Source organism: Camelina sativa, chromosome 7 (genome assembly GCF_000633955.1).
Source record: "Camelina sativa cultivar DH55 chromosome 7, Cs, whole genome shotgun sequence".
NCBI classification, from domain to species: Eukaryota; Viridiplantae; Streptophyta; class Magnoliopsida; order Brassicales; family Brassicaceae; genus Camelina; species Camelina sativa.
The window spans coordinates 4,192,434-4,205,815 of NC_025691.1; the positions used below are offsets into that span (position 1 = coordinate 4,192,434).

Here is a 13,382-nt window from a genome sequence, read left to right on the forward strand (position 1 = left end):
ATACGACACATTCTCATGCACAAGTTTGACCATATTCAATTACGTCAAATCTGAAAACATAACGTCTAGTTTATTCGGTTGTTCAAAAAAAAAAACGTCTAGTTTATTCAGGGAAGCAATATTCAAAGATCGCACAAACCGTACGTACGGACGTGATGATTTGATGACCCGCAGAATAAAACATGATGTACCGCGCAAGCTCTTGCAGTGATGATTGCAAAATTACTTTGACTTGACAGCAGTTGACAGTTTTGCATGGGTGGATACAAAATTTATTCTCTGCCACAACGAAAATTTGGATATGAAATGGTCACGGACTCACGGGATTGGCTCTTCATAAATGTGGCCGATGAACTAAAGGGCCTTCAAAAACACAACTCTACGCCGTTTAAGACATATTTTATTGTGTTTGGAATTTAGTGTGGGATTGGTGATATCGAAAGTTGTATATATAGTATTTCAAAAACACAACAAAGAAATGAAAAAATGTTTTATATCTTAATTAGTGATATCGAAAGTTGTATAGTAGTATTTCGTACTGAATATATTTTTCTACCAAAAAAACAAAAATCTTATTAATAAGGAGAAATAGTAAACTTGTTCAAAGTGATGAAGTAAAGTTGTAAAATTAAGTTGAGTTGGTTTTTGTCGAAATTGATGATGAAGATTGAAGACTACATTAATTATTGTTCACGTGTCAATTTGAACGTACGTATCTTCGCAAGCATCTTTTTGCACCCGTTTTTAAAGATCACATGTATATATTTTTACAATAAAGTTTGACTAAGTATCTTTCACAACAAAAAGTTATAAATATATATGACTATGTTTGCGGATGACTTTGCTTAGGTATTTCTTCAATCCAGCGGCGAGACAATAAGTCCGTAGGCGAAGGATTTAACGATCACCGCCTTTAATTTTACCGGCCTATCGTCCTTGCAAGAGGATAACAGCTTGATCTGGCTTCATACATTTCACCATAATCGTCCTTCTCTTTTTTTCGGAGTTGCCTTCGATTTTTGTGTTAGTGATCACTTTCAGGGTATATCGGAATATACACATCGTATTTGTCAGTGTTTGTAATCTCACCTCTAGTTTATATTCTGTTTCTTAATTTGGCTTAATATATATAGTTTTCTTATATTGATATCTAGTTCAGGTTGACTAAATTAACCAGTAATAAAGTCAATCTAGAATATGGTTTATGGATGTTAATTATGATGTAATAACTATAAAGAAAAAAAAACTGATATATTAAGATAAGAAATTCCGCAATTACAAACCAAAGAGTAATATAGAATTGAATCAACAAATATGAAGTCCAAATGTGATAAAATACAATGATAAATTAATTTGCACGAATATCAAAGAAACCGTCGAATTCCTCCGAGCTCAGAAGCAGGCGTCGAGGACACAACAGCAACACATGGCCGCAAGACTACATTATTAGAAGAACAAAAATTATTTCTCAATATTTTTAAGTTTCAACACAAAATAACCGATCCGGTTCGTAATATAACCAAACGAGCGGGGCCAGTTACTGAAAAAAAAAAATTAAAGTTTTTCAAAGGAGAGAGAGAGATCAGAAACTAACCAGCCTTTCAAGAATCCATCACCCTTGGACTTTGTCTCGACCGGAGCCGCTGTTACATAACTCGTATTGTTTGTAGGGTAACCGAGAGGTGGCGGTGCCACGTAGGGACCAGTAGACACTGGCGGCGTAGGATAAGCTCCTATAATTTATATATACAGATCATTTCACATTAGTTTTATACCATAAATCTATAACACATGATTCTTAATTTGTAAAGAAGACGTATAAACAAACCTGCTGATTGGTTTTGGCTGTATTGGCTCATCTTCGAACAAATTGTATAGAATCTCTTTGAAAAGGCGGCGGTAGAGGACAGTCGTATGTAAAGAGCTATATGTATGAAAATGATACGAATCGAATGATATTTGTAAATGAAGATATAGTCATGTGTATATATAGGTAAGGAGAGATATGATTAAGAAGGTCGGTTTGTTAGAACCGCGTGAGAGGACCGTCAGATAGCATTAGTTTGGTTGCTAAGTCTCCTTCCAACCCCAACGAATCAACGATGATGCACGAAAACGGCTACGAAGCATCCTTTTTGAAAAAAAATTAGTGTAAATCAACATTAAATAATTTTAAGAATAACTAGATTATTTTACTCACCCATACAAGGAATAATAATATTAATTTTAATATTTTAGAAAACTGAATATATTTTTTATTTAAAAGTATTATATTTAATTGTAAAAAATAATATAACACCACAACGATATGAAAATTGTAAAATTGGTGATGAAAAATAAAATAATTGTAAAATTAGATTTTGAGTTGGTTTTTCCCGAAGAATGTTTTGTTGGAAATGATGAAGACAGCATAATTGTTATAACAAAACAAAAAATAGTAGTGGATGATAACGTGTCAAAATTTGGATGGTTTCGCGGTAGCTTCAGATTTTAGCCGTAATGTTTATATAACGCAAGCTTCTTTTGCATATAACATATATGGCAACGGGTCATCAAACAGTTTGTGAAAATGACAATTCATTATATATATTAGCTATAAATTTCGACTCACTGCACTTCCTTTAACAAATAATTATAACCATTCGCGCCAAAATAAAAACAAGACAATGCAAGTTGGTTTTTTTTCCTTTTGATCTATTTTACTTTGCTCCACTTCTTTGTGATTAATAAACTCTTTTTTTTTAATTAATGGCCTATTAAATAGTTTAGAACAAAAAAAAAAGCCTCTATAGGTAATCCAGATATGGAGTTTAGGATCATTACTATTGGAGAAGTTTTATTACTCAAGAAACTATATATTAATGTGATCACATATATATGTGTTTTGATCTTGTATCTCTATATAAAAATATTGCTTTTAATTAAATTAGAATATAAATTCAGCATGCCTTTATTCCTTTACTTGTTTGATAAATAGTTTATTTTCTTTCTCAAAGCAAAAAAAGTTTTGTTCTTTCTCTGTAGGAATATTTGCATGTTAAGAAAAAGAAAGAATAGTACAACTAATTAACCCTCACAAGTCACAATGTTGACTATTAAACAACTTAACAATGTAGACAGAATAGTAGCTACATGTTTTTATTCTGAAAATAGTTTCTTTTCAGGTTTATACAACTTACTATTTTCCTTTCCGTTAAAAAATATTGGAAAAACGACATGTATCCCCCCAGAAACTTTTATATAGCACCACATCAACCCAGTTTTTAAATTTCAATCTATGTTCCCCCAATTCATAAGTTTCAGTCCAGTTTCCCCCTAATTATAAAGTTCGAAACCCATGTTCCCATAGAATGCTAAAATCGTGGTTTATCACATAAAACCAATGCGATACCAAAAACCAAAAACGGTAAACCGAATTGAGACCCGGTTAGTATTATTCACTACCCGATTAGAGTTATTCACGACCCGATTAGAGTTATTCACATCTCGAAATATATACCGTTGAGAAGAATCCCGAAATTAAAAAGATTAAGAACCCTAGTTTTCAATTTTGCTCTCCTTTGCTCTGCTATGAGTAATTCATCTGGAGCTTCGAGTGGAACATCCAATGTCCAACAGAGAAGAAGAGTTTTGGGTGTACCGAAGACGTGTTGGTGTGGAGCTAGTATCATGGCGTTGATTTCAAAGTCCGCTGCCAATCCATACCGCCGTTACTATCGTTGTCGTTATGCTGCATCACTTAAGGTAATGTGTTTGATTTTTGGATTGTTTCTAGCAAAATTTCACTCTAATTCTATGTGTTTTGTAGCTCATTGATGATAACCACAATTTTAAGTGGATTGACGAAGCATTGTTAGATGAGATCGAGAGATTGGCTGTCAGAATGGCTGTACTTGAACAAACAGTGTCCCAGATTACAACAGAGAGTATGGATCACCAAAAGATGGTTTTTGAGAGGATGCAAATGAAGCTAGAGAAAGAGATTTTTGAGAGGGTATAAGAAGAACTGTCGGAAACCAAAACAAATCTGAAGAAAATAATGATTGTTGTAATTGTAGGTTGTATGATCATGATTGGTTTGAGTAAAGTGATAGTTTAATTGGCTTGTAGTTGTTGGTTTTGTTATGTATTGTGTTGTTGTTATGTTCTTCTTGTTGTGTACTCTTTTATGTGTTATGATATGTTTCTTGTCATCTTGTTATTAACCTTTTTTAGAAAGGAGATACCAAAATAAGAAGAAACAAAATAACAAAAAACAGATGGGAAACCAATACATAAGAGAGTTAAACATCCTAAAACCAACACATAAGCCGAGTTAATAACATCCTAAAACAGAGACAATTATGCATCACTGGTTCAAACCCAATTACATTAGCCGATTTAAATACTCTAATCAGATGGGAAAACAAAAACCAAACCCATTCAACAGTTTCTAATCCTTCATCCTTCCTTCATCCTTGATAGATCATCCTTGAGACATCACAACTCCTTGAAACGGTTCCACTTGAGTGCCTTAAGTGCCTTGAGTACATAGAACAGTCTCTGGTTCAAATGTCTAAGACACAAGATGAAGCAAAATAAAGGTCAGTTTCACATAATATTGAAGATAAAGCATAATAGATAGAAAACTACACATACTAACCTGTTTAGAAGACTTCTTCTTCTTAGTGAAACCTAGAATTGTGACCAGCTTCACCACATATACCACAATGCATTATCTTTTTCAACTGTTTAGGTGCTTTTTTCAAAGGAGACTCATTTGGTCCTCTTTTCTTCTTTTTGTCCTTCTTACTCTCCTTTCCTTTCTTCCTCCCAGGCTGCGGTGGTGATGGTGGTCTATGCACATTAGGGAGATTGGTAGATGGCCAATAAGCAGGTCTTCTTTGTGGAACAAAGCCTTCTGTGTAGTTCCTCCTCCACATAGGTGTCCGAAACCAGAAACACACATAGTTTTCAACGTCAAACTTCCTATTAATCATGACTCCATAAGCATGCTCACAAGGAATGCCACCAATTTGCCATTTCTGACAAGTGCAAGTCCTCTCAGTTAAGCTTACCCGATGAGAAATTCCACTAAGTGTAGCTTCGTAAATGTCGCTTGTGCTCTTTCTTATCTGGCATTCTGAATCTTTCTCAATTTCTTTGGCAAGGAACTTAGACACATATGGCGTGCATCTCCCATTGTGACCATGAGATTCGGCAGATCTCTTCGCAATCCTGACCATCGCAAGTCTCCTTATGGTCTCAAGCATTGGCACAAATGCTTTGTCTCTGGCTTTCAAAATGGAGTTGTTGAATGACTCGACTGAGTTATTCTCAACATCTTCACAGAAGTTCTCTTGCTTGTAGAACGCGCGGTACCAAGTTCTTGGTTTCGACTTTACAACATCACGCCAGACATTCTCACTGTAGTTTTGAAGCTTGATCATGTTTGCTTCAAAATCCTTCTCATTGTAGCTCCATGAAATATCCCAGACATACTTCTTCATCTCTTTATCTTTCCCATGACTTTTCTTCAAGTTGCCATAAATGTGTCGGACACACATTCTATGCTCAACCTTTGGTAGCTCTAACTCAACAGCTCGGATGAGTCCCTGAAAAAAAAAGCAAGAGGTTAATAACTGAATAAATACAACACATTAGCAATGAACCCAAAATCAGAATGTTTATTACCTTTTGGCGATCAGAGACTATGATATAACCATCACCATCCATTAGTCCCAAATCAGCCTTGATCTTCCTCACAAACCACAACCAATTTACTATGTTTTCTACTTGTACACACCCTCATGCTATTGGGTAGATAGCATTATCTGAATCTCTACCTAAAGCAACCAACAACTGACCTTTAACTTTACCTTTTATGAAAGTTCCATCTAAACCTATTAGTGGCCTACAAGTATATTTCCATGTTCTCTTGAGCACATCAAATCAGACATAGAAGCTGTTGAATACATCTTCTCCTGCATCGTTAGTCACAGTGTTAACTTCAACAGTTGAATCTTGGTTTGATTCTCGTATCTCAGCCGCATAATCTTGGAGCCTTGCAAACTGCTCATCATACTCTTTCTCAATCCATATCAATGCTTTATTCCTTGCAGCTTGACATTGAGGCCTGGATACAGTGATCTTCCATTTCGCTTTAATGGTTTATTCTATCTTCATTGGCATGAAATACTCGGGTTCTTCTCTGATTTGATCTAGAAACAACCTAGAGATAACAAGAACCTTCAACATATCACAATCTCCATTTGGATTACATGTATGCTTATCAATGTACTTATTCACCCTCCACCTCCTACATTTCTTCGTGATTGCACAATATATGCGCCAAATACATCCATCTCCGGCACATCTAAACCCAATCTTGGTTTTATCATACCTGTATTGTGCGATGTTGCATCCAGTCTTCAGAGCATGGCCGAGTACAGCTTCCTTAAATGCAATGGCGTTGAAGAATGTCTGGTGATAGTACAAAGTCCCATCTACTTTTCTGATGTTGTTCCGCTTTCTCTCCCGGCAAGCTTCATCATCTTCATCACTTGAACTGTCCGGATACTCATCATGAACGATCGATGGTTCGTCTATAAACTCCACTACGGCTTTATCGATTTCAAACGTGTCTCGCTCTCTTGGATCTTCATCGTCGGGTTTATCGTCTTGGATCGGCTGACCTTCTCCTCCTTCCTCTGGCGGAACAGACCCAGTAGCAGTAGCAGTAACCTCGTTATGAACGACTATCTGATTCGTCTCCAGCTCATTCGAATCCATGGAAATTGAGATTTTGTCGTTTCTAGGGTTCTTCGATTTGGGGATTTTTTTGTTTTGGGGATTTTATGATAAATGGGTATTGTTTAACGGGTTGAATCGGGTCGATCTGGGTTGATTTCTGGGTTAATTCGGTTTTATTTTGTTGGCACGCGGTTAATGTATTTTCCGGAACAGTAAACTAATGATAAACCACGATTTAGTATAATGTGTGGACAGAAGTTTCGAACTTTACAATTAGAGGGATAATGGACTGAAACTTACGAGTTGGGGGGACAGAGATCGAAATTTAAAATCTGGGTGGATGTGGTGCTATATGAAAGTTTTTGGGGGATACAGATCGTTTTTCCAAAAATATTATATCCGAAAACTTTATTTTCGAGAGTGCACATGGAATTTTTTTCTTATAAAGGAAATTAAGTATTGGTTTTCATATCAGGTGAGAATGTAATCGCAAGCTGTGATTTAATTACTGTATCTAATCTAGTTCCAAATAAGTTAAGAGGAGCAACGTTAGAGAAGTTTGGTTATTTGGTGAACCGAACCGACCAATGCAGTTAATGCAATTTATATTCGTCACGTATTTGCGTTGTGGGTATCACACGTATTTGCTTTAGGTACCCAAAAAGTAATACTATGATAGTTGCACCTAGCTAGAAAAATAAAAAGAAGATGATATAACGCGCTAACGCAAAAGATTGTATTAAGAAAGCCAAGTCTATTTCCCAATTTACCCAAAAGCTATGGTTAAATGATAATCTAAATGCACAGGACAAGCGTATGCATTACGTCAAATCTGAAAGCATTACGATTACGTCTATAACAAATTCATCTGCAAACAACCTTTAAAGATCACATATATAACCGTATATATGATGATAATGATGATATGATCTCCATTTACTCATGTCTGTCTATTTGGTAACCATAGAGACCCCTCCAATGTTCATATCCCATATACTCGTTTTAGTTCAAACACTTGGATGATTAATTTTCTTCTTTACATAGATGATCTTGAGGCAACAACTAATATAGCAAGCAGTATAGATCTTATATATAGTTTGATCGAACTAAAAACTGGCCAACGTGTTTTAGTTTTTTTTTTTCTCCGTTTTCCTTTCTGCAAACAACGTTTGGAGATGAAATGGGCATGTGATTAGTCCGTTGCTAGATATGGACAGAAGAACTAAAGAGGCCTTCAAAAATACAGCACTACGTACGGCGGCATTCAAGACGGATTGTATTAGAATGGAGAATTTGTGTGAGATTATTTATAGTGTTTTAGTGAGTAACTTTATATTGGGTCAACAAACTTGAGAAAGTATCAAGTACGTAGCATGTTTCTTTTAAGATTAAGAGCTATGTCAACATGTTTTGACCCGTACTGGCGCAAGGAAATTAATTAAGCCATATTTAAAACAACATCATCAATTCAAAGATTGAAATAGTGACCAAACTAATTTCCATAAGCTTGAATCCTAAACCATCTGAGACAAAACCTCACTATGTCACTACAAGGAAAAGAAAAACAAAAGGCTATGCCGCATAGCCTATGCACAATTGCCTGAAAACTAAAATCTTTTTACTTGTGTCTTAAGCAATAAGCAGAGTACGATTAGGAAGAACGAGAGCTGCTCTCTCCTGAACAACCTTGGCTGGAGTGGCTAGAATCTCTCTTGCCGGCCGGAGGCGAAGGATGATTAACGGGTAATGGTATCTGAGCAGATTCCCCGGAAGTAGAAGCGCCATCACGGCCAGATTCTCCCGAAGTAGAACCGCCTCCGTGGCTGGAACTTGTCTCCTGATCAGAAGGGACAAGAGCAAAACAGAGTTTTCCATTTCCAGATCGGAAAGACCAGAGAGGATAGACGTCGTTTACCTCGAACGACTTATTAGCCTCAAGTACATGGTTCCAATCTTTACAAAAGGAATAATACCAGTTTCCATTCATATTCCACTTCCTCAAATCAAGGGCATGTTTTTTCATATTAGGATCCACCAAATCCACACTCACACCTTCCTCACGAAGCTCGATCGCATTTTCATGTATGTGTATTCTCTCCTGCTCTGTCAAAAAGTCTGGATTATGCACTTGCAGAAAAGGGACTGAGAGGCGTGCTTTTTGTTTGTTGAGATCACTCGCAAACAGTTTCCTTGTTGAGATCAGCTTTGGATTATAGCCGTTCTCTTCTCTCCTCATCACGTCTAAAAGCCACTCCGGTGGAATCATTTGTTTGGGTTCCACATCTAAACCACGTTCAACCTTACGTTTCTTGCGACTTTTCTTTCCCATGTCAACGGGTTGTTTTCCCTTTGACCGAACTCTAACGCAAGAAGACCGACAAGAATCTGAATCAAGATTAGGTTTTTCTACCACGGCAGTAAATGATCTTTGTTTTTTTATCATCACACGCAGCCATGATGTTGTCACCGTGCTAGAAGAAGATGATCCGTCACTAAGACTTCCCTCTTCCACGTTAGTGGGACGTTTTACCATGGGCCGACCTCTAACTCTAAGACGAGAAGAGGGAGAAGAGTTTGAATCAAAATTAGGGTTTTGTAGTACTGGCTCCACGGAAGTAGTTGATCTTTGATTTTCGATCACACGCAGCCATGGTGTTGTCACCGTGCTAGAAGAAAATGATCTGTCACTAAGACTTTTCTCTTCCACGTTAATGGGACGTTTTACCATGGGCCGACCTCTAAGACGAGAAGAGGGAGAAGAGTCTGAATTTGGTGTATTATCTGAGTCTAGTATACCATCTACATTTGGTGTACCATCTGGGTCTAGTATACGATGTGGCTATGATGGACGGTGTACAATATGAGTCTGGTGTACCATCTAGGTCTAGTGTACCATGTGGCTCTGAGGTATCATTTGGGTATAGTGTACCGTCTGAATCTGGTGTACCATCTGAATCTCATGTATCATCTAGATCTAGTATACTATCTAGGTTTGGTATATCAACTAGTTTGGGTTTGGTTTACCATTCAAGTTTTGGTTTGGTTTACCATTCAAGCTTGATGTACCATCTGGGTTGGGTGTACCATTTAGGTTTGGTGTACCATCTAATTAAAAAATTTCACAATTAAACCATACACTCTAAATACTAAACTCTACTCCTTCAAAATTATATCCTAAATATAAAATATAGAACCCAAACCTAAAAAAATCTAAAAATTAATTTAAAATATTGTAATATGTCAAATAATGCTATTTTGGTGTATCATTTAGGTTTGGTGTATCATCTGCGTTGAGGTGTACCATCTGCGTTGGGGGTGTACCAACTGAATTTAGTATACCATCTTGGTTTGGTGTAAATAAATAAAATTCTACATCCTTAAAAATCATTTTTCTGTGTTTGTGTTATTTTTGGAAAATAAAACTTTTGTAGTTTTCTGAAAAAAAACTTAAAGTCTACCCCTAAAGACTATACCCCTAATATAAAATTGGTATTTTTAAAATTAATATCAAAGTGTAGATTAATATTATAAACTAACCATTAAATCCTAAACATTAAACCTTACCCCTAAAGACTATATCCCAAATATAAAATTGTCAACCCAAACCTAACAAAATAAATTTTACATCTTTAAATATAACTTTTTTTGTGTTTGTCGTATTTTCGAAAATAAAACTTATGTTGTTTTTTGCAAAAAAAATTTGTGGTTTTTTGGGAGAAAAAACTTAAAATGTGGTATTTTTAAGATTAATATCAAAGTGTAAATTAATATTATAAACTAACCATTAAATCCTAAACACTAAATTCTACCCCTAAAGACTATACTCTAAATTTAAAATTGTAAACCCAAACCTAACAAATAAATTCTACATCCTTAAAAACAATTTTTTGTGTTTTTAATATTTTTGAAAATAAAACTTATGTGGTTTTTGGAAAAAATAATTAAAATGTGGTATTTTAGAAAAAAAAACTTAATTATGGTATTTTGAGGAATTTCTATAATTATTTTGTATAAATTAATAATAAAATCAAGTTAAAAAGTTAAAAAGATAAAAAATAAAAAGAAAGAAATAAAGTATCATTGTACAAATATTTTTTTGTGGGATATTTATGTTTGCACAAAAGGTTAAATGAGTCAATTATTGAATTGTCTCTCTAATAGAGAACTGTATTAGAGAAGAGAGAGAAAAATGTCTATTTCACAAATATATTTTATAAAGTGCCTACTTTACAAATTATTCAATGAAAAAGTGTCCATTTTTCTAATTAAATCTTTTTTATTCATAAATCGAGAACATAATTTGTTAGTATAACACAACAAAACAAATAGCGAGTTTTTAGATTGGACCACTAATTCACCAAACGAAAAAGAAAAATAAAAAAACCCTCAGATGCAACAAATAGTCCAGAATGAAGTTTTTTTTTTTCTTTTTTGAACAAAGAAAGTTTGTTAAGTTGTTGCTATTGCACATTTCTTTCTCATTGTCCAGAAGGCAGTATAGTATCGGTTCTGCAACACACAAACACACACAACATTACAAACTAAACCACCTTTTGATCCGAAATCAACCACCCAAATATAGATTCAGATAATGGAATTCCAAAGAATAAAGATAATCAAATCCAGAGGGACATGAAAAATCTGACCTGCATCATAGCCCGGGGATTTGTAGTGTAAGTTGTTTCAATTGTACTTTCTTTCTGCAAATGTAAGAACAAGCACTGAGTGTGGAAGAACATGAGATTTTTAATTTTAGGTACATGTCATTATCATAGAGTAGATTATTACCTCAATCACGAATCCATAATGTGTAGCAACCCTCTTTACATCCTCCAAACTTAACTCGATTGACATTTCCTAAGGAGAAACAAGAAATATATTGTGATATCTAAGTTATGGCAAGATCATAGGGCAAGTCCAATGCTTACATTTCCGTGGCCATATGTGTCCGCAAAATGATACAACAGTGGTCCTAAATTTATCCAAACCTGATGGAAAATTAATTAAGATATGTCAGGAGCAAAGAAGAAAAAAAGATCAAAGGAGAAAGAAAAAGGATCAATGGTGAAAGGAAAGAATGTGACAGGTAAATTACCCCTCCGTCTTTTAAGATCTTGGATATGGTTTCAATGTACTCGATGATGTTATGAGCAGTGTCAATGAAAAAGCAAGTAACAACTGCATCCCACATTCCTGAAAATTCAGTATTAACGGTTACAATTAAAAAAAAAAGGAATGGTGTATTGGCTTAAAACCACAAGGAAGTAGCCACGGTTTCTTCTTACCTGCATGACTTGATTCATTGTATACTTCAACAAAATCACCACCACACATTGAGAAACCTTCTGTTATTCCTGCACTGCTCACAAAATGTTTACATAAACCTTTTTAGTAAAGTGACATAAATGAAATCACCAATTCAAGTTGCTTAATCCCTTTTGGCTGAATTCCCTTGTGTTTTTACGAGGAAAATAGATAAGTCTTTATACCTAAAACTACCAACACATTCCAAAACCCATAGATGAGTCTTGTGGTTCGATAAAGCATACCTTGCAGGATGAATATCTGGAATAGCAATAGGGCGAAGTTGATCATTGTCAGAAAGCGAATTGCAGTTGCTGTGTATCCAGGGGTATAAAGTCCACTCACCAGGGTCTTCTGTACTGATGAAAACAAACAAAAATAACAAGATGAGGAAAACTCAAATCTTAAAAACTACCTTAACTAAAGTTAGAGATACGTCACAGAAGATATCAAATAGCGGACTCTCCAAAAGCAATTTAGAAAAACAGTTTGAATTTTAGAGGTTAGCTGATGGGAAAATAAAATAATGCGAATTACTGAATTGGGAATAAATTGATTTCTATTTTTCTGAAGCAAATGGATGACCAAATATCTCAACAAAAGATAATGTATAAGTAAGAAAATCTTACTTATTAAGAATGAAACTTGAGCATATCATCATGTAGTATGAAAATTCATTTCCTTGGCATATGAAACCTGCTCAAGGGTACAGAATTGTTAAATACTTTATTATCATCAAGTCTACAAAAACATTACTTCTGCATTGCATACCTAGACAAGAAATTTCAAGGGCCAGACGTCCAAGTCCAGCACCAGGGACTAAACAGGCAGGAGGAGTGCTGCAAATCATATATTGTTAACTTTGTAAGCAGAGTGAATGTAGCAGGTACTATAAATGTTCAATCAAATTATTCAGTTCGTCCTGTCTCTTTAGTCAAGTCTCTATAACGGGACTTTGTGGATCAGACAACAAGCCACCAGATTTGGATATTGAATAGTAAAGACAAAAGTACTTTTTCCACAAACTCAGAATGCATTGATATGAGGTCAGAGACCCAAAAGTCAGGAACAAATAGCTGTAACACGGTGTACCTATCCTTCTGACGATTAGGAAACAAGGAATCAAGCTCTTCAAGGATAGGCTTGTAACATTGATCTCGTTCTCTCTGACCCTGTGAGTAAAAAGAATATACCACAAAATTTAATATAAAATTAAAGAAAGGATCCAAGTACATCATTTTCAGAATAAAATGACAAACAAAAGTATGGCTACCTCTGCTGCCCAGTCTCGAACTATATTTCGTATTATACAACGAACCTGTGTTAGAAAACAACAAAATAATGAA

The 13,382-nt window shown here is 35.2% G+C and overlaps 3 protein-coding genes across 3 annotated transcripts in view; all 3 read right to left on the bottom strand.

The window, feature by feature from the left end:
* LOC104700240 (cysteine-rich and transmembrane domain-containing protein A) lies at window positions 1,233-1,966 on the bottom strand. Its single transcript, XM_010415725.2, has 3 exons — window positions 1,829-1,966; window positions 1,595-1,733; window positions 1,233-1,438 (listed from the first exon to the last, which is right to left on the bottom strand). Exons 1-3 carry the CDS (start codon window positions 1,857-1,859, stop codon window positions 1,393-1,395), a joined length of 216 nt encoding a protein of 71 aa, XP_010414027.1. The 5' UTR covers window positions 1,860-1,966; the 3' UTR covers window positions 1,233-1,392.
* LOC104700241 (putative B3 domain-containing protein At2g27410) lies at window positions 8,384-9,420 on the bottom strand. Its single transcript, XM_010415726.1, has 2 exons — window positions 9,328-9,420; window positions 8,384-9,140 (listed from the first exon to the last, which is right to left on the bottom strand). Exons 1-2 carry the CDS (start codon window positions 9,381-9,383, stop codon window positions 8,384-8,386), a joined length of 813 nt encoding a protein of 270 aa, XP_010414028.1. The 5' UTR covers window positions 9,384-9,420.
* LOC104704285 (carnosine N-methyltransferase-like) overlaps window positions 11,167-13,382 on the bottom strand; it is an 11,077-nt gene continuing 8,861 nt past the window's right edge. The window contains exons 11-18 of the mRNA XM_019227446.1: window positions 12,666-12,732; window positions 12,282-12,395; window positions 12,018-12,091; window positions 11,828-11,925; window positions 11,661-11,720; window positions 11,521-11,589; window positions 11,379-11,432; window positions 11,167-11,241 (exon numbers count right to left, since the gene is read on the bottom strand). Coding sequence (XP_019082991.1) covers window positions 11,182-11,241; window positions 11,379-11,432; window positions 11,521-11,589; window positions 11,661-11,720; window positions 11,828-11,925; window positions 12,018-12,091; window positions 12,282-12,395; window positions 12,666-12,732 — 596 coding nt within the window. The 3' untranslated portion in view covers window positions 11,167-11,181. The remainder of the gene's footprint in view (window positions 11,242-11,378; window positions 11,433-11,520; window positions 11,590-11,660; window positions 11,721-11,827; window positions 11,926-12,017; window positions 12,092-12,281; window positions 12,396-12,665; window positions 12,733-13,382) is intronic.